Source organism: Charadrius vociferus, unplaced genomic scaffold (assembly GCF_000708025.1).
Source record: "Charadrius vociferus isolate BGI_N301 unplaced genomic scaffold, ASM70802v2 scaffold82, whole genome shotgun sequence".
NCBI lineage: Eukaryota > Metazoa > Chordata > Aves > Charadriiformes > Charadriidae > Charadrius > Charadrius vociferus.
This window is the reverse complement of record NW_009647401.1, coordinates 3,158,150-3,178,770: the sequence shown is the minus strand read 5'-3', so window position 1 is coordinate 3,178,770 and position 20,621 is coordinate 3,158,150. Positions and strand designations below refer to the sequence as shown.

Sequence of the window (20,621 nt, the reverse complement as noted above, 5' to 3'; positions counted from 1 at the left end):
CCTTGAGGAACCAGTGGAATTACTTGGAGGAGGTGGCTGAGGGAGAAAGACTGGAGGCTGGATGAGTCTGCTGGACGTTCTCTGCTGCAAGAGCAGCTCCCGGCAGGGCCGTGTTCAAAGCTCATCTGATGGACTGAAATCCTGCTTCAGCCTTTGGGGAACAGACCCCAGCTCCTCAGGAGATGAGAAGAACCACCAACACCTAGAGGTGATTAAGGCTCTCAGGCCTTTTCACCTGGAGAGCAGTGGCAAGACCAAGGGAATACCCTCTTGAGGAGCACTGCCAAGCTCACTGTCCTCATTCTATGGAAAGCCAGGTGCTAGGAGCTGTAAGAAATGGGATGCATAGGTGTTGCAAGGGGTCCCAGTGCTTTGGAGCACTCACTGGTGTCCTGCCAGGTGTGGGAAGGATTCTTGTCCCCGAGGTTGATCAGGCCAGAGGCATTTTGCTGCTCTTGGAAGCCACTGAGATCTCTCCAGGTTGAGAGAAAATAGTGCTTGGGCATCTGCTGGGAGGCGTGACCAGCCTGTGGGGCGAAGAGGCAGGTCTTGCTCGCATGCTCAGGGAATAGCAGACCCTCAGCTCTGGGGTCAGGAAGGAATTTTCCCCTGGAGCACATTGGCAGTGGTCTCTGGGGGGGTTTTGCCTTCCTCTGCAGTATTGAGCATGACCACTTTTCAGGGCTCCTCTGGTCCTTTTTGGCTAGGTTACTGCCTGCTGTTCATGCACCATGAAGATGGCCTCTTGTGCCTTGCAACTGAGGGGAGCAAGGCTTTTTTTTCCCGCAGGGTGGGCTGGCAATGGTCCCTGGGGTTGTTTTTGCCCTCCTCTGCAGCACTGAGCGTGGCCCCTTGTCAGGGCTCCTTTGGGCTATTTTGTCAAGGCTCTTGAACCTGGAAGGGGCCCTGCATGCCCTAGCTTTCTCTGTCTCTGTCTGCTGTTGCAAGTTTGTAGCAGGAGAGAGCTCTGGTATTCCCTTGCTCCCTATCTACAGGTGTTCTTGCTTGTGCAAAACAGCTTATGCTTGGAAGGTGTCCAGGCTTGCTGCATCATCAGGAACTGGCACTTTTCAGCTCTCCCTGCGTGCAATACAAGTGCAGGGCAGGCATGAGAGTGCTTTTCATGCATCACTAACCAAGAAGCATAGCAGAGTGATTTTCCCCCCCCACCCCCAAGCCAAAAGGTACGCTTGGCACTGACATGTATCATACTTTTGAGAATACACCAGGGTACCACACGCCACCTCTTCCATGGTGCTTAGGGACACAGTTTTGTGGTGGGTTTTGGCAGTGTTAAATTGATGGTTGGACTCGATGATTTTAAAAGTCCCTTCCAACCTGGACGATTCTATGATTCTTTTTTTCATGGAATCACGAGTCACAGAATTTTCAGAGTTGGAAGGGACCTCTAGAGATCATCTAGTCCAACTCCCCTGCTAAAGCAGAATTGCCCAGAGCACATTACTCAGGACTGCATCCAGGCGGGTCTTGAAAATTTCCAGAGAAGGGGACTCCACAACCTCCCTGGGCAGCCTGTGCCAGTGCTCTGTCACCCTAACCATAAAGAAGTTTTTCCGTGTATTTGAATGGAACTTCCTATGTTCCAACTTGTGCCCATTGCCCCTCGTCCTGTCACTGGGAACCACTGAAAAGAGTCTGGCTCCATCCTCCTTCAACCCACCCTTTAGATACTTGTAAGAAATTATAAGGTCTCCCCTCAGCCTTCTCTTCTCCAGGCTGAAGAGTCCCAGCTCTCTCAGCCTTTCCTCATAAGGGAGATGCTCCAGTCCTTCCCTTTTGTGTGTCAACAGTGCCAATCCTCATTCTTCAAGTTTTTGTTCCTTGGGAAACACGGGCTTATTGGCTCTTATTCCTGCTTCTACTTTCTGTGACTTGCCTTTGCCAGACTGCAAGGGATGTTTTTTTCCAAGCTAAACTAAGGATGTGTCAGCCTGCTCCTGGCTACTCATGTGCATTGTGTTAATGCTTAGGAGCAAGGGCTCTTAAGCAGATTTGGAAAAATAAAATCAAATCCTGTTTCCATTTGTAACCTTTGTGATATGTGTCTTTGAAAGTGTTTTGGAGCTGAAAAAAACGTGGCACTAAAGGCAAATAACAGTCTCATTGTTATTCAGCTCACGGTAAGCACAGGGAGTAGAACGGTTATGCTGTGTTACGCATATAGATATGCATGACAAGCTGTGACCTGGGCCTGACGTGTCCATTCAGGAAAGCAGCTCTCCGTAGTGCAGGTTCTAGGCCCATCTAGGAGACAGGGTCAGAGATGGGCAAGCCTACATCGCTCAGGCAGGGACTCTAGGACCCAGGTTGAGCTGAGACAAGACCCCTGGGCCCTTAACAGGAGACAGTGGAGGTGAGGATCCTAGGGCAGGCCACTCCCAGCCATTGGTGCCTATAAGGACCCCCAGGACCCTGGCAGAGGTAGACTTGCACCACTCGTGCTCTCCTTTAGACATTTACGATTGGCCACTTTGGAGACCGAGTATTGGGCTAGATGCACCTTTGCTCTGATGGACTACTGTTGTTATTAGACTCTTGTTTTATTATGATTTTTTTCCATGGGAAATGGCTTAGGCAATTCTAAAAAATAGTATGAGGAGAAAAAAAAAATCCACAGGGAAATAACAGGTATTGCTCACCTCAAAACGCATTTGTAATCATTTAGTTCAGGAGCACATCCTGCTTTGGACTGAGGGCTTGATCTTTGAGCATTGCTAGTGTCAAAGATGCGGGGTTTTGCCATCCTGTGGAAACCCGACTAAACTGGATGAACACAGTAGACTTGCAAAACCCATACTTCACACGTGCTTTTCTCAAATTTGTTCAGATGGTTAAATTATCTTGATGATCCAGAGCTCTCGCCCCCATCAGAAGGTACGCGTCTCCTTCCCACGAAGGGATGGAGCCAGTGCCTAGGATGGGAGATGTTTACCCATTCAATCCCTTCTGCTAGTGCAGGCCTGGGAAGAAATGTCATCAGATTTCCTCAGCATGTACTGCTAGGAAAAGGAGGTAGGAAATAGAATAGAATACAGTACAATAGAATATTTTTCAGTTGAAAGAGACATACAATGATCATCTAGTCCAACTGCCAGACTAATTCAGTGCTGATCAGAAGTTAAAGCATGTTGTTAAGGGCATTGTCCAAATGCCTCTTAAACACTGACAGGCTTGGGGCATCGACTGCCTCTCTGGGAAGCCTGTTCTACTGTTTGACTACCCTCTCAGGGAAGACATGCTTCCTAGTGTCTAGTCTAAACCTCCCCTGGTGCAACTTGGAACCATTCCCACATGTCCTATCACTGGATCCCAGGGAGAAGAGATCAGCACCTCCCTCTCCACCCCCCGACCTGTGCTCCAGGTGGGGTCTCACCAGAGTGAAGTAGAGGAGCAGAATCACCTCCCTCAACCTGCTGGTCATGCTTCTTTTGATGCAGCCCAGGATACAGTTGGCTTTCTAGGCTGTGAGTGCACCTTGCTGGCTAATGTCCAGCTTTTCACCCACCAGTAGTCCAAGTCCTTCTCTGCAGTGCTACTCTCAATCCCTTCATCCACCAGCCTGTGTTGATACCGGGGGTTGCCCTGAGCCAGGTGCAGGATGCTGCACTTGTCCTTTTTGAACTTAATAAGGTTCACATGGACCCACTTCTTGAGATTGTCCAGGTCCCTCTGGATGGCATCCCTTCCCTCCAGCATGTCAATTATACCACTCATATTGCGCCTGCTGTCAACCAGCACCCCTAGATCCCTTTCTGCAGGCCCCTCCTTTCCCAGTTTATACTTGTGCCCAGTGTTACTCCATCCCAGGTGCAGAATCTGGCACTTGTTCAGTTTTATGCCACTGATGATTGCCTGATGCTCCAGTCTATCTAGATCTCTCTGCAAGGCCTCTTGTCTTTTGAGAGAGGCAATAGCACCTCCCAGTTTGTTATCATCAGCGAACTTGATAATGGTGCATTCAACTATTGCATCCAGATCACTGATAAAAATATTGAACAGAGCTGGTAGCCTTGAGGAACATCACTAGTGTTTACATTGCATTTGTAGCTGGCAACTCTTTTATATGCAAACAGATCCATAATATCCTATTCTAATTCCCAACTGCATAGAAGTTTCCATTCTTTGTCTGCTGCTTTGCTCTAGTTTACCTCCTTCTCACAAAAAGAGCAAAGGACAGAAACCTTCTTACCCCAGGTTTTATGAAGTGGTTGTATTATGAGGTGGCATCTGAAGTGTCTTAATACAGACTCAGAATTGGTACTGGAATAACCTTGGTTATGTATGTTCTTTCTACGTTCTGACTTTAAAAACAAAAAACGTAACTTGGGAGCAATAGAGAATACTGCTGTTCTGAGTACTGTTGTGTTTTAAACTAGTGGCTCTGCAAGCCTGTCCTCACTTCTTCTCAGCCTCTTTGTATAGCTAGACTGAATTATGGTCCCTTCTTGTGGGAGCTGAGTATGGACTTTTGCTTTTACTGCCATTTCAGCATTAGAATCTGGAATAAGGAGATTTCCTTGTTTTCAGTGCTAATGTTTGCTGTGCTATAGACACATATATGTGTGTGTATATTCCTATACATAAATGCGTATCTATACCTACATATATAAGCTTAGCATTTATAATTTCACGCATTGGTTGTGACTATCACTTGACACCTCAGACAACTGGTAGAAAAAGAAATAGAATCAAGCTTAAAGAGAAACATTAAACTGTGCAAACCTATCTATTAAACAGTTTGTAACTTCTGAAATGACTGGATCACAAGAGTTGTCTTCTCTGTGTAACTTCAATTCTTGTTTAGAGTCACTGTCCTAAGAGCATGGGGTTTTCCAGAAAAATTATGTCATCATATAGTTTAAACTGTGTAGTAATGCCTGTCCCCAAAGGGATTACAAAGAAATTGCACTTTAAAAGTTTGGTTTTGCAAATTAAATACATTTGCAGATTTTTAAAACTATATTACGATGTGAAAAAAATTTGAAGAACTAGGAGCCGTTTAATTTTACAAGTACGATTTTATAATGAGAACCACTGCTGATACTGAGAGGCTTCTTACACTTTTGAATCCACAACAGAGGTCTGTAAATGTTATTTCCTGATGCTATAACTTCTTTGTATTGTGCTGCTGTCTAGAAAGTAGACTAACCTAACTTGGTCTTATGGCATGGTGGTCTTTTTCCATATGTGGAAGAGCTATAAACTTATGAAAAGATCTTTAAAGATACAGTGGACATTGCCAATGTATCCAAGTTATGTGTTGACGATGACTTCCTAAGAAGAAACCGCAATATTCTACTGTTGTACTTGCAGTACGTTTCCTGTGAATTTCGCTGCTTTATGTTGCTGTAACTGTGGTTTTTCATTAATGAACTTTATAAAAAGCTACATAATTAGCAACCGACTACAGACTTAATGATAGCATATATTATTTCTGCGCTTATCTGTAGATTTCCTTTACTGAAATATGTATACCTGGAACTTGCCTTTGCAAGGTGTGATCACTGATGTGCACGATGATTTATGGAGATAAATTATATTTATTACATGCATCTAAGCAGGCTGAGTTTCTTCAAACCCTCTCTTGCTTATACTTTTCGTGGTTTAGATTTAGCTCTTCTCTATATAGCTGACTTCTTTCTTAAGCTGAAGGCGAGGCTGTCAAGAAAACTAAGTGGTTACTTCAGACTGCTAGGGGAAATAGTCATCTGTCTTCCTGAAGAGTAAAATTTCCATAAGTACCAAACAGCCCACTATTTCGAAAGTGACTCTTAAGTTCCACTGCCTCACTGTGATGCTTGGGCTACTAAATGTGCTCATTTTATAAGTGTTTCTTTGAAAATTTTCTGATCTTTGGGACTGTAATGTCTGCTGAACAATGCAATCTTGAATAAATAAAGCTTTGGATTCCTGGGGAGTAAAGCAACAATGCCTTCACTATTTGCTCAGTGCATACCTTCTTTTCTCCCCCCTGCCTCCCCTCCCGGCCTTGACGTTGTGTGCCGTGGAGCTGAGCTGCAGGGAGGTGCCGAGCTGGGGCATGTTGTGAGGGCTCTGCTGCTGTCGGCAGGGGACAATGGCTGCAGTGTCACCAGGGCCTACGCAGGGCCAGTTGATGGCGTTTCTGTGGAATTGCAGTGGTGTATGGCATCTGCTGAAATCTGTAGGTTAAGCAACTGCAAAAATTCCTTTAGGCTGCCAGGCCTCTGAAAATGCCATGTTGTGGCCTCATTGATAAATGCCACAAATAGCAGAACAGTCATGAAGGAGTTGGTTGAAACCAGGAGCCTGCATGCTATTCATGTTCCAGTTTTAACAGTGGAAAGAAATTCTCGCCTTCCTTGCCCCGGAGTAGGTGTTATGAGCCGTCTGCTCTAAAACTTTGTCTCCTGTCAGCTGCCATCTCCAGTACAACAAATCTTTTCCCTAAAACCTGGTGTGCAGAAGTAAGGCCAGGGCCTGTTTTTCATCACCAGCACTAGGGAGATACAGGGTGCCCTTGTTTACTTTCCCAGTTCCAGATACAAGAAGAACAGGAAAAACTTTGGGACTTAAGCTGTAGTAATACTACAGCAAGCAGTCTTATTAGGAGTGTGTTAAAACGATGATCGATCTTCAATTGCTACTATAAAGTAGCACGCTATGATATTGAAACTAACCTCAAGTAAAAATGTTATTTTTTTTTTTTTTTGTTACTGACTTCCACAATTATTATTTTTAGGAAGAATACACTTTAAGACTGGGGTTTTTTGAGTATCCAGTGGAACTGTTGGGTACTGAGAGAGTTCATAAATCCACAGATAGAAGGCGGCCCTCTTATCTTATTTCTGCCCCTCAAAACCTCTTCAGTATAGACAGCTAGAGATGTTGCTTATGTTCTGCTCACACTTGTGTGCTACTTCTGCTGGTCTGATCGCTGACTTTTAGTGGTCTGTTTGTTCTTTTGTCTCTTGAAAATGATAACATGCTTTATTTTTCTTGGGAGTTCATGCCATGTGATTCATAAGTCATTGATATGTATGCCAAAGTGCTTGAAAAGCAGAAGTTAACAGAAATTAACGCTTCAGGAAGTATATTAATTTTTAGAAGATATTCATACACACAAAGTTGGCTTACATGAAGAAGTCTTCGGTTATTTTAGAAATAAAGATCCAGAAAAACTAATTTAAGAACTATTTAGTGATACTTAATGGTACAAAATGTTTAAAATAATTTAGGTACTGAATTTTCCTTGTGCATTCAAGTAAATCTTTTTGATGAACTGAAAAAAAATGAAATGTCTTTTTTTTTGTCAGTGATATGTATAGCTTTCAAAGCATGGTGAATAGTGTATCGTAAGAAAGCTACAGCTTTATAATCTATTTATATTTTAAATTTTCATAATACCATTGAATTGCACTACCTGTAATTAAGGATTTTACTCATTTACTGATAATGCTTTTTTTTTTTTTTTCCCAGAAAAGAGCAAAAGGCCAAGTGCTGTTTGACAAAGTCTGTGAACATCTCAATTTACTGGAAAAGGACTATTTTGGTCTGTTGTTTTATGAGAATTCACAACAGAAGGTAAGCCTTTATGAGGGAGGGTTTTGTGTGTTTTTCTATATTACTACTGACTTCAATGGTTTAGTGAGGTATATTGTATTAAATGTATACTATTACAAACATTTGAGTAAACTGTTGCAAAATGTCAATTGTAGTCTTGCCATGTGTGCAAGATACTGATGTGTATGTTGATACCTAAACAAAGTGCCCATTTGTTCTTTACAGTGGGGGAGTATTTTAAATATTGGCATTTTTGAGAAAGCTACTTGAGTAATTGCTAGACTTAATAGTAAAACAGTAAAATACTATAGTAAAACAGTATGCCATCTCTGCGAATGAAGATAGGAAATTTTAACTAATATCTTTGTCTTAACAGTCTGACAACTCCACAAATTTCTGAAAACTTTAATTATTTACTTTTTTTAAAAAAAAAAAAAAAGAAAACAAGCAAACAAAACTTTGGATGATAAATAATTAAAAAAAATCTTCTATCTGACTTTCCAATAATTTCACTGTCTTTTCTCATGTATGTTTAATAATTTTTTGAACTGGAACATGAAGGAAGTCTTGCCCCTAACTATTAGGCCTTTGAGTTGCTTTTTTATTAATTTCAAGCTTGTAGAAAATTTTGGCATTTGTAAAGATGAGACTGGAGCTAGCCCATCACTAGTGGATGCTAGTTTTAGAAATGAAGCAGTGTTATGATATGACTATATTCAAATAGGATCTCTTAAGTACCTTTTGGTAACTTATTTTCAGTTGTGTTTTGCACTTCCTTATGTGTTTGATGGTCTAGCACATCTAGGTAACTGAGCTGAGAAAAATCTTAAATGAGTTGGTGGCATGCATTCCACTAATTATGAAAGGCCAATTTAGCTTCTCCCAATATCTGAACATTTACAGTTAGTTATGGGCCAGCTGTTGCTCTGTCCATGAAGTAAAGGTATGCCTGCAGTCATCTTTTCCCTTATAAAGAAAACAGACTAATAATTACAAATTGAAGTGGAAAAAATGTCTTTTAATCTCTGTATTTGTAGCAGGAAACATCATTACATGAATGCTATACTTAGTCTAGAAGCTTTTGCTTTTTTCTGTCATCTTTCTCGTCTTACCATTGTGTTTGAAATGAACTCTAATTTGGTGGTCTGAATAAATCTGAATTTCTGATAACTTCCATTCAAATACAGTTGTTTCCTAGAGATATTTGCTTTGTTGCAAGGCTTTCTGTGCAGCACTGAGCAAAATACTCAGTCCCTCTGTATTAAAGATCTCCATATATAACATGGGCTTGACGTATTTTTACTTAGATATTTTATTTTTGTTCTTGTTTTGTAAACCATTTATATAAAAGGTAACTTCTTTGGTGTAACAATGAAGAGCAGTCGATCCTCTGAGTAATATCATAATCTTAATTATTATTTGTTATTATTACATGTTGTCCCTTTATTTGTGCTACTCACTATTGAAAATCTATACTGTACACACACAGCAAAGTAACATAAAACAATGGTCTGATCTCTGACAAGAGAGATCCCAGGTCTCTAGCACACCTGGGATCCTTGAACTATACCAGGAAAGAGGCCACTTGAGTAGATCCTAGAAGGAAGCCTTTGGCTTTTGAAAGTAGAGCAGAAAAGTCTGGATTGGTGTAGAGTTATGTCCTTTTTTTTTTTTCCTAATGTGCTTCTAGTTGGACTAAGAGATTTGTTAGTATTCCTCAGTCATGTGAATGGAGGAACAGAGTACCACACCTTAAAAAGAGCCCATCTTTTTTTTTTTTTTTTTTTTAATATGTCTTTATCCTTGGAGATATTAAAAACTTGACTGGATATGAGCCTGGGCAACCTGGTTTAATTCAAAGCTGGCTCTGCCTTGAATCACAGTTGGACCAGTTATCCCTAGAGGTCCCTTTCAGCCTAAATGAGTTCTTGAGCTCCCTAACCATTGACTATGGAGTTGTTACTGTAGCAACACTCATAAAGGAGGTATTTACATAAATTATGTGGGAAATATCTGGATAATAGGGTCCCTGTGGTTTGATTATTTATATGCCCAGGCTAAGTCTAGCACTCTATTCCAAAGAAGAGTAAACCTCTTGTCACCTGAAGTATGGACAGCAGCAGGCTTTTATTTAAAAACTTCTGGAGAAATCTGATCCAATTTGTTATGAAGACTAAAAATCCACCGTTGTTGGATTTTTCTTCTTCATACAAGTAAGTTAGTGTTGTTTGGAGAAACTGAAAAAGGAGTCTTCCCTAGCAGATTTGCATTTCTCACTTCCTACTTTCTATTGCAGGATTAAGCTTAATTTATGGTGAACTGCAGGAACTACAAGATTTTTAATGTCAGTGAGTGACAGTGAAGGAGGGGTTTATTTTAGATATTTCCTGGCTGGATAGCCCAAATGCTCCAGATTGTACCCACAGTTCCATTGCGTGAATGGTACTACTCTGGTGCAGCTCTAAATTGTGATTGCAAGATGAGTGGGAATACCCACGTTTTCAAAGAAGAATTTGGAAACATGAGCTTTGACATGAACTAGTCACTTGGCTAAGTGCTTACAGTCTTTTATGGGTTGGACAGTCTGTGTGACATGCACGTTTATATAGGCTTGCTTGTTTTTATTGTTATTGTCACTCAGGCTAACCTAATTCAAAGCTACCACTTTTGTACTGCACCATGTTTGGAAGGGCTTACACCAGTTATGGTATAAACATATCCTGATAATGTGAGGTGGACCTACTGCAGTGTCTTAGTATGGCAAAATTACTGGTTGTGTGCTGAAAAAGTTACCTTCCTCGACTGCTATTTCTTTCATGCTTGTAAGTTTAAAATTGTATAGCTACACAGAATGTGCTCAGTAAGACTGGAGTACTCATTTTTGTTATCAAAGGGATATTTTTACTGCATGGATGAAGATCATTTAAATTATTTCCAGTATGTTAAATGTTTGTGGTATGGTTTTAATGAATGCTTCTGTCTTAGGACTTTTAAGTGTCTCAACTTTTTTCATTCTTTTAAAAAAAGAAAAAAAACATTTAACATTTTATGTTTTGATTTCATTAATAGTTGGAAGTGTGGGGGGTGATCAGTTTTGTTCAGCAATAGCTGCCAAAGAAAGCTTGGAGACTTGGAACTCTTACTGGGTTTAGGGCCTTCTCTTTTGTTTACCTCTGTAGTAAGTTTGAATTCTTTTTTCATCTCAGTACCAGTTCTTTCTGGTGCATTTTCTTTTCCTATTATGACTGTTGCCACTTCAGCTTAAAATGCCACAAATTTCTGACCTCCAGGCCAGTCAGTACTAAATGCTGAATGATATGTTTTTCTCATTCTTGTGCGCTCATCACAGCCACCCATTTATGAGCCAGCTGTTGAACTCTACGGCAGCTGTGGGGTGTGGAAACTGAATGCCAGGCACTTTTGAATTAGAGCTGCTCCATAATGCACCATCGGGGTACCATTGGAGGAGGAGTCCCATTAACTTTTCTGTATGGGTGTTCTGTGCAGCTGGGAGAGATGTTATGCCTTCAAATCAGACTGATTTTTGTTAGCTTTAATACACATTTTAAAACTATTTAGGTCAAATTACTCATTAATGATTTCTTTTGTTGCTTTGCAAATGTTAAGTTTATTGATCTAAAGTTTAGTTAAGTGATTTCATTGCATTACACCCTCAAAAATTCATGAATGCTCCATTCACACTGTAATTGGTCTGCAGAAGTGTTAGAAAGCTTCTGCTCTTATGTTCTGGGCACCAGCTGGAAATGCTGCTTTTCTGGATTTGTACAAAATACTTTTGTACTGGTAGAGAACATTTTGTTGTTCTTATACAAGTCATTACTTTGTATCATCTATAACCTTACCATTCACAAATTAAACAAATAGATTTCTGCCTACTGGAGCAGAGTGGTGTGTATACACTTTGTCTTTTGTTTTGAAAGACAGACCTGTCTATTCTGCATTAAGAGGTCTGTTTCAGGGTAGATTCTTTCAATAGTGTTTGTTTTATCTATAACAAAAGGCACAGAGGCAACAAAAACCCACCCCTGTAATTATGCATATAAATGGAATAGAAGCATCTGATTTTATTTGACAGAACATTAAAGAAAGTTAGTGGCAAAGTCTTTTTACTCCAGGTTTGGAAAATCAGAACATACACTGTAAAATTCTGTAAAGAAAGGATTATTCTTCTCATCTTGCAGCTTATTCTGTATTGTATGTTCTTTTCTCCTACTTTATAATGATGAAAAATAAAGCACTGAAAGTAACATGTACTCATGAATTTTAGTTTTCTGTTGCTGTTATTCCATGCTATAGTCTATACTTATTTACTTTATTTACTTTACACTGTACCTGATATAAAATTTAAGAGTTTAAGCTACTTCTAGTTATCTCTGTAATTGGAAGAATATGGCTGTGTATCATTTCGGAATGGAAATAGAATTCATGCCAAAACTGAAAAGCTAGCATGATAACTGTAGCTGAAGTCAGTCTCAGCTAAAATTATTTGAAAGCTTCTATTGTCTTTCAAGGCCTTTTCATGTCAAGGCTGTTTTAACAGATAGCAGTTTTTCTGACTTAAGCAGAAATAGTATCCAGATTTTTTGGAGGAGTGTTTTATATCTCTTCCTTTGTAACAATTATATTAGCTATGAAATGTAGAGGTTGCAAACTTCTTAAAGCAAGAAATATGAAATTATTCTTTTTAATTACGTCTATAAAAATGATAGGAAGGGGAGTTTGCATTTAATTTGTAAACAGTATTTGTCTAATATATACATGCTGCATTTATGATGAAATGAGCTTGGATCAAGGTCATTTACAACAGGAAACTTAGTATTTTGGGTCGTACTCATAGAAGCCACATCCTTTATCAGCAGAGGTGATCTACATTAAGGATTTGCAGTAGTGCAAAAACATATAGGTCCACATTCTCCTAATCCATACAGACCCATAAAACTGTAGCCTAGCATGTTTTGTCTCCTTGAAATAAATTTGACTTGGTGTAGAAAAGCCTGTAATAAAGTCTGAGGGACGTGATATTGGAAAATAATTGTTGCATCTGGATTTTGGTATTATAGACTGAAAGGTGAGTCACATTATACCCAGTATCCACTACTTCGCTAGGTTAGGCAAGAAACATCGGTAAAGATGTGCTTTTAGCAACATTTGTGCTGGCACTAAGGTCCCCTGCAACCTTAATGCTGCTAATATGTGCAGTGTTTTGTGGAAATGCAAATGTTGTCCTTGACCTTACAAGTCAGTTGCTAATTCTTCCCTACTTTGCATATCTCTGTCTTTGAAATGTGCCAAGTCCTGCTGGCAGGCTGGTTGTGTGCATGTGTGTTTCTTCCATGTGTATGCTTGTGTATGTGAGTCTAGCTGTGAGAAATGAAGGTTCAAACACTGTATAAAGTAATTGTCAATAACTGCAGTTAAAAGACATTTCTAGTCTCTCATTCAATCTATTTTCTAACGTCTATGGTTAAAATTAGTAAATGGGATTGTTTGAATTACTGATGATTATATATTACTGATTTCGTAGTCTTACTTCCCAAAGCTAGATCTTTGGATGATCAGTCACAAAAAAAAAGTCTCTTTGGACAAATCAATAATAACTGAAATGCTATGAACTATTTAATAGGTTGCACAGATTATATAAAAATATTTTTGGTACTGAGGATAGAACACATTTAATAGGCATAGAGCTGAGCATCTAGATTTGAACCTTGCCAGTGCATCAGTGTTAACATAATACATGTCCACAGAGAACTTTGCTTTGAGGGAGGTCAGAAAAAAAGCATGACATTTGATTAGGTTTTTCTAAGCATCTTTGAATGTTATCAGAACTAAAAGGTATACGCCTTATAAGACAAATGATGGGAATAATAAGCCTCGAGTTCAAGAGAAATATCGTCTTATGTAGTATGGGTGTGTAAGCACAGACGTGTAGAGATTACAGAGCCATTCCTGAAAAGTTTGCCAATGTCAATAAAAGGAGTACGAGACAAAATTGCATTTGTCAAATGTAATTTGCTAGACCACCTCTACTGTAAGACCATCAATTTTTAAAATTACAAGGCATAACTAGTCTAAAGCAATAAGGCAACCATGAAGGCAGTGGCATTATGCAGTTTCATTTATGCGCATGGGTGGGGAGACATGCTAGCAAATCACAAGTTCCATTTTAGAATTCTCTGGGTTATTTTAAAATAGAACAGATGTCTGAACAATACAAACTTTAACTGCACTGTATGAAATTACTTCACCATCTTTAGTCTGAAGTGATTTTAAATTCTGGTTGGTTTTTGGTGTTTTTTTTTTCAGAACTGGCTAGATTCTTCGAAGGAAATAAAGAGACAAATTCGAAGTAAGTACTTCTGTATGCTCCTTTTATTTCCTCACGGAAATATTCTTTGTACGCTTAGTAGCCTGGATGTTGACTAGATTCTATACTTACAGCATTAAAATAATTTATATGTGATAATGATGTACTCAGCCTTAGAACAGACAGCAAAGCTTCTATTTCTGTCCACTGACCAAGGAGGAGAGAGAATCGCTCAGCCTTGTCCTGTAGAAGTTAATCATTATACTCACTGCTACCCCCAAATTTTCCTGTGAAAGAATATGAACTATAAAAAGAGAATCAGTATGTCTTACAGAAAATGTGTATTCTTCAATACTGATCAGTCCAGAATTGGCTTTTTTGATATGTCCATCATTTCCAGAATGGAAATGGAATAGAGAGCGCTCACTGCTACCCCCAAATTTTCCTGTGTTGTATGTGACTAAGAGTTGATCTTTTTGCATCCTGAAACCGTTTTTCAACTTTGTGCTGATAGTTGGGTTATGGGACGGAGAATGTCATCTTGCAAAGATCGTCATGGTTGTTGCTATAGGATTGTATAACTTCAAAGACTCACCAGAAGAATATGAACTATAAAAAGAGAATCAGTATGTCTTATAGAAAATGTGTATTCTTCAATATTGATCAATCCAGAATTGGCTTTTTTGATATGTCCGTCATTTCCAGAATGGAAGTGGAATAGAGAGCATAATCTTGGAACATCTGTCTACAGTGTTTTTCAGACTGAAGCTGTGTGAAAAGTCTTTCTACTTCCTATACTCAATACACCATGAGTAATTTATTTTACTCTGTTTGCATAAAACTGTCAAACATCTTCACTAGCCAGGTAGCTTTTGTAGTAGATAGGGGAGTGAAAGTAGAGTAAATTGAGGAGATACTCTTCCCAAGTCTACATGTCGCAATATAAGTAGCCACTAAGAAGTGCTAGACAGCCCTTGCCCTTACTGAACTTCTTTTCATTGCTTTACTCATTTGTGGCCAATGCAGGTTGTGTTGTTGTTGTTGTTGTTGTTTTGTTTTTGATGGAAACTTCCTTCTGGTAGTTCCTGATATAAAATGTAAGTGGGGAGGAGATGATGATAATAAAATTTACACGTCTACACTTCCAACACAACCAGAATTTAAATTATTTAAGAAACTGAACTTCTTAGGGAATGTGATCCACTGCGAGGACTTGTAATTAAGAACAGCAGTGTTTTATTTACAGTGATAAATAGGTGGTTTCTCTACTATTGTTAACTTCCTGTTTTAAGGCAACACTCACGTTTTTCCAGAAATCAGTGGTGTTAATTCTGCTTTCTTTAGAGCTTTCCCAATGGATGAAATCCCTTCCTTGGAAGGTGTTGTTTATATTTTAAGTAAAGAAATGAAAGTTACAGAAGCTTTGTTGGAAACTGTTTTTTTTGAACTAATATGTGCTTGTGTAAGCAAACTAGACCTATTAAAATGGTGAATGTACTAATGTACTTGTGCAAGTAGAGGCCATCCTTTTAATTAAGGAATAGTTAATTCTGCAGGTCTTCAGTAAAAATGTATTAGTTGTCCAGATATGTGGGATAAAGCCTGTTTTGTTTGGTTTTGATATTTGACAAAAGATTGAGGACATCATTGATACTTTTTGTTACTGTCTTCTGTAGTGATCTGCATGCTATATTGCCTACAAGCAAGTTTCATGAATCTGAAGTGTAGGAACTGACCTGAAAAGTTTTTGGATGCACTACACAACATTGTTTTAATACTCCATAATATGTACTACAATAAATCTTTTAAGGGGATGTGATTTTTCATACAGCATGAATATCAACATTTTATATTGGAGATATCAAGTCCAGTTTCTTGAATTAGGCATCGTGACTGGATTTTTTTCTCTGCTCTGTAGCACTTCAGAGTCGATAGGCATAGTGTATAAGGAAAACCACCAAGTAAGAACACCATTTTAAGGATTTTAAAACGAAACTTGCTTACACCCGTTTGCAAATAATCAGCATCCTGTGAGTTGTGTTCCTCATAATCAGTGTCTTAAAGTTTACAGATACTGGAATGTAACTGCAGAAACAAATTTTAGCCCCAAATACATGAGTATCAAGTAATGAGGCTTTTCTTTACTTCAGGGTTAATTCTAAATACATTTATCTTTGAATCAAGAATGGAAATCTTATGTACAAAAATACTAAATTATAAGAAATTTAAGGTACCTGTAAAACCTACTTGTTCATTTGAACTTTTGACATGAAGAAACTAATTTATTTTTCTTTTGTACAGCACAAACTGAAGTACTAGCTTGCTAGGTAAGCGTATCTGGACAAACACATTGATCTGAATACACAAAGTGACAAATTTGAAAGTGGAGTTCAGCATGTCGGTTTGCAACCTAGTATTTATAATAATCACTGTCTCTCTTACATGTGAGCAAACCAATACTCTGCACATTGGGCATGTATGTACCACCTGTGACTGGGGAAGACAAAGTAAGAATCCTGTAGTGTACCCCAGATCATGTTCTGCATCAGACTGTCTCTTGTTAAGTCAGGGTCCTTAAGCCTTCTATGTGATCTCTCATTTGTTCAGGTTGGTGCCTTTGGCTGGGCAGTTATGTTGGATCTCAGAAATTACTGATGTTACTTCCTGTAATTAACTCGATCCACAAATTACTGGCTCTGTTTTCAGGGCTGTGAAGGTGGCAAAAAGCTTGTTTGCTTTCAGCCAGCCTGATCTCTTCAAGAAAATTAATTCTTGAGGTTTTTTTTTAACTCATGTAATTGGATATCCACTGGCATGTGTTAAAACCTCTAATTAATTCAATCAAGGAGAGGTGGGGTCATTACATTCTGTCACTATCTTGAAAATTGCTACACCTAAGGTGGATTCAGGCTTTTGCAAAATTGAGAATTTCAGCCTGGGTATAGTGATGGTACAAGCAGTAGCAACTGATCTTAGAATAGTCAAATCCCAGACTTCACAGAGAGTGTGGTGGTTCACCCTTATATAAAGTTTAATTTGAGAATTTATCTGTGTGAGACATTGTACATGAAGATTGTATAGACCACATGATGTTCCACTCAGTTTTGTCTGTGGGTGTTTTTATTGCTGTCTTAGTGTTACAGGGTTGAATGAGTAAACTACATAAACCTGGTTTCATTGTAGTTAATTCCATTTGAAGACCAATCTTTTGTCTGCAATTTAAATGTTCAGTTACATCATGGGTAAAGATTAGAGATGTGAAGGTATAAACCATCAGTTTAGGGAAGCCTAATTATTTGTTCTTGTTGTTTGTGTAATTGATGTATATGAAACTGAGTTATAGACCTTCTCACAAATTTTGAAACTATTTTTGGGATATATCCTGGTTTTGAAGAGGATATAACTTATACTATTCCAAATAGATATTTAATTTCCATGCTGTGTGAAATAGTTGCGTACATTCAAGGTAATGTTATATCAATTAAACCTATTTCTAGTCTGCAGCATGATTAATATTTTTATTGCAAAAATAAAATTCTGTGATACAGTATAGAAATTTCCATATCTCATATCCTGTCTTTTATTTTACAAGAAATGGGGAGGGTATGGATGTTCTGAGGGCAAAATAGACTGGCGTAGGGGTTGTTTTTTGTGCATTCTCACCTGATAAAGGATACGTTTAACTGGTTTTGCTATTGAAGTTAGCTGTAAAGTTGTCTTAATGTCTTTTGTCCGGAGAACGCTTATTTAGACAGAAAGATTCTAGAAGCTCATCACTGTACCTAGAATATGATTAATCTCATGTAATCTAGGTTAACTGTATCTACCTAAGGTAATTGCACTTGTTTTCTGAAGGACCAGGCACTTTCGTGAGGTGAGTGAGTGCATTCTGAAATGGGTGCCTGTGAGGGGAACCAAACCAGCCTTCGCAAATGCCTGTTTTTTTCCATTGGCTATAGAGGGAGTGAGTGGTGTCTTATGTAGATAACTACATTTCAGCAGTCAAAGGTTGAACAAAACTATGCCCACTGGCATCAAAAACGATAACAGTTATGGTGATAGAAAAGTTATTTTCTTTTCAAAAAGGAGTGATTAACTAAAGGATTGAAGACAGAAAACTTAATTTTCTTGTTCCTTGATTCAGTTAGTTATTGAGGGGTTCAGGGAAATCCTCTGTAATTCTACCGAAGTGGGTTAGAACAGATGAAATAGTACAATAGGTAAGGCAGCTGGTGGCAACTCTTGGGCTACAAGTTTAAACCTTGCTCGTTACTCACATTGAAGACTGTTTTCAACATCCTTTTGTCTATGGGCACCCAGTCATTCAGACTGGGGAACATAAAAACAGTTAAATGGAATACTGGCCTTGTCTTTGAGACGTATATAGCCAACAATTAAGGTAGTTCTGGGAATGTTGTGGAGTTCAAACGGATTTTTGACACTGATTGTATGGTATATTCTGCAATACAGCCTAGGCATCTTAAGTGCTCAGGAAAGAGGATGATATGGAAAGATAATGATATGGTTAAATAGGTATGTTTTCAAATTACACAGTAGACCAAATAGTGATAAATTCATAAATACAAGTCTCGGAGAATAATATAGCATGAGTTTAGAATTTTGCAACACAGTGTACTCAAATATTTAAGAAATTTAAAGTTTGCATTTGAAGTGCTAAGGGAAGTTAGAATTAATTAAGGAATAGGCTTGCTTTTAAATGTATGGCTCTGGCAGTCTGATTTTAATGCTAACAAAACATGGTTAAGCTCAGGCATCAAAATATGGTGGTTACTTTATGCAAGGTCACTTTCATAGAATCATAGAATCATAGAATGGTTTAGGTTGGAAAGGACCTTAAAGATCATCGAGTTCCAATCTCCCTGCCACGGGCAGGGACACCTCCGACACTTTATTTTATATCCATCTCTTTTATGTAAATAAATATGTGTATCTGTAAAAGTTGTAGATAATTTCAATCTAAGATAATTACACTAGAGTCTAGCTTACAGTTGGTAAAGAGGAGTAGGCCCCTGTGCCGGGGACGAGTTGTCCTACAGAAGTGATCTTCTGTGTCTGCTAATTATAAAGAATGATTTTGCAGTTTGGAGATGTCTAAGTTTGTGAGCTGAATCTTGTTAGCCCAGCTAGGGCTGGCTGGACTCTGTTGTGGGTTTTTTTTATGTATTTTTGAAAATGTGGACTGGATATAGATCTTATTTATTTAATTTTCTTGAAGGGTACTTAAGCAAAATTATAGAAGTAATTTTCTCAATTTTATGGGGCTTTTTTGTATCTGTGAGCAGTGTATCTGACCTAGTCACATAGTACCAGAAAAATGTTAGCTGAGACACAGAGTTATCATCAGTAAAAGCCAGATAAAGCCTTTACTGGAAAAAAAACCCTCACTGATTTCCCAGTTTGAATGGGATGAATCATGTTAATTGTATGCTGCAAGCGGGTTGGTTATATTGCATTCTTTTTCTCTAAGAATGTGCCTAAAGTTGCCACAAAAGCATTTTTGAGGTAACTGGCTGGCGAGAAAAATTTTTGACATTTCTGTAGCCCATATTATTAAACATCAAAACAGAGAGCCTTATCAGGAACAGAATGCAAAATATCATTTTAAATATCAGATTATTTTTTTTGTCTTGGACACCAATTCAAAGTCCCAGTAATAGTGTGCATTATCGTGTGAAGACAATTATGTTTGTGTGCTTCCATTATGTGGCTATAAACAGTATGCTGTAGTGAGAAGTATAAATATAGACTGTGCACATTGTAATGTACTTGCTAGTCTATATTAACGGGATAAATGCGCTTTCAGTATTCAGGCAAAATATAAGGTCACCAACTGTCCCAAAAATATTTAGTAGAAAGTGGACTATAACATTTTTTTCTATGGGTTAGCTATGGGAATTAGTATGAGTAGGCATTGAAATTTTTCACATAGTCTATAGAGTCTGAAGATTTATGCTTTTTTTAGCTTTCTATAAAGACTATAGATTTATTTAGTTATTTATTTTCTTCAACTGGTGTCTAGGTCTCCTGGCTGCAGTGCTTTCTGAAAGCAAACTTGTAGAAATGCTGACAAGAAAGTGAAACAGGTTAAGTAGGAATTCATATGTGAGTAGTTTAATTGCAATTTTAGATCAGGAAAAATTGCTTCATACCAGGAAACACTGCTTCATTCCAGAAAAACTTGAAGACTGTTTTAGTACCTGTGTGGAAGGACACATCCTTCATCCATCTCTCCCCATCCCACAGCCCTGTTAACATGACAACTCTCCCTAAACACTTTTGGCATAGGCATTTTGGCCCAATTGCTTCTCTTCATCAGTTTGGCTTACTCAATATCAGCAGCTTTTCATTAAATGACACTAATTTCCTGGGAGATAAATTATGAAAGTGGGCTAATCTATTCCAGCTTTAATTCTGTTGGTTCATGCTATATGTATTAATTAGTGTTAGCTGTTTTTAAAGGTATTTTTGTCTTAATTCTTTCTTGCACTGGATTGCAATGAGGCATATTTTACCTGATTCAGTATAGTGTGTACAGGTGATAAATTAGACTTTCTCATTTAAGGAGTCCTGCCTTATTTTGTAAGCAAACTTATTAATGTTAAGATACATTAAAACCCTGAGCTCTCAAAAGGAACTGGTGACTTAGGAACCAGGTGGAAAATGACATTCTTATTTAAGCAGAAATTGAAGTGCTCCAATGAATAGTCAT

The 20,621-nt window shown here is 38.4% G+C and overlaps 1 protein-coding gene across 1 annotated transcript in view; it reads left to right on the top strand.

The window, feature by feature from the left end:
* EPB41L2 (erythrocyte membrane protein band 4.1-like 2) overlaps positions 1–20,621 on the top strand; it is a 76,917-nt gene that overhangs the window by 13,268 nt on the left and 43,028 nt on the right. Inside the window, exons 3-4 of the mRNA XM_009880161.1 lie at positions 7,480–7,584; positions 13,891–13,933. Coding sequence (XP_009878463.1) covers positions 7,480–7,584; positions 13,891–13,933 — 148 coding nt within the window. The remainder of the gene's footprint in view (positions 1–7,479; positions 7,585–13,890; positions 13,934–20,621) is intronic.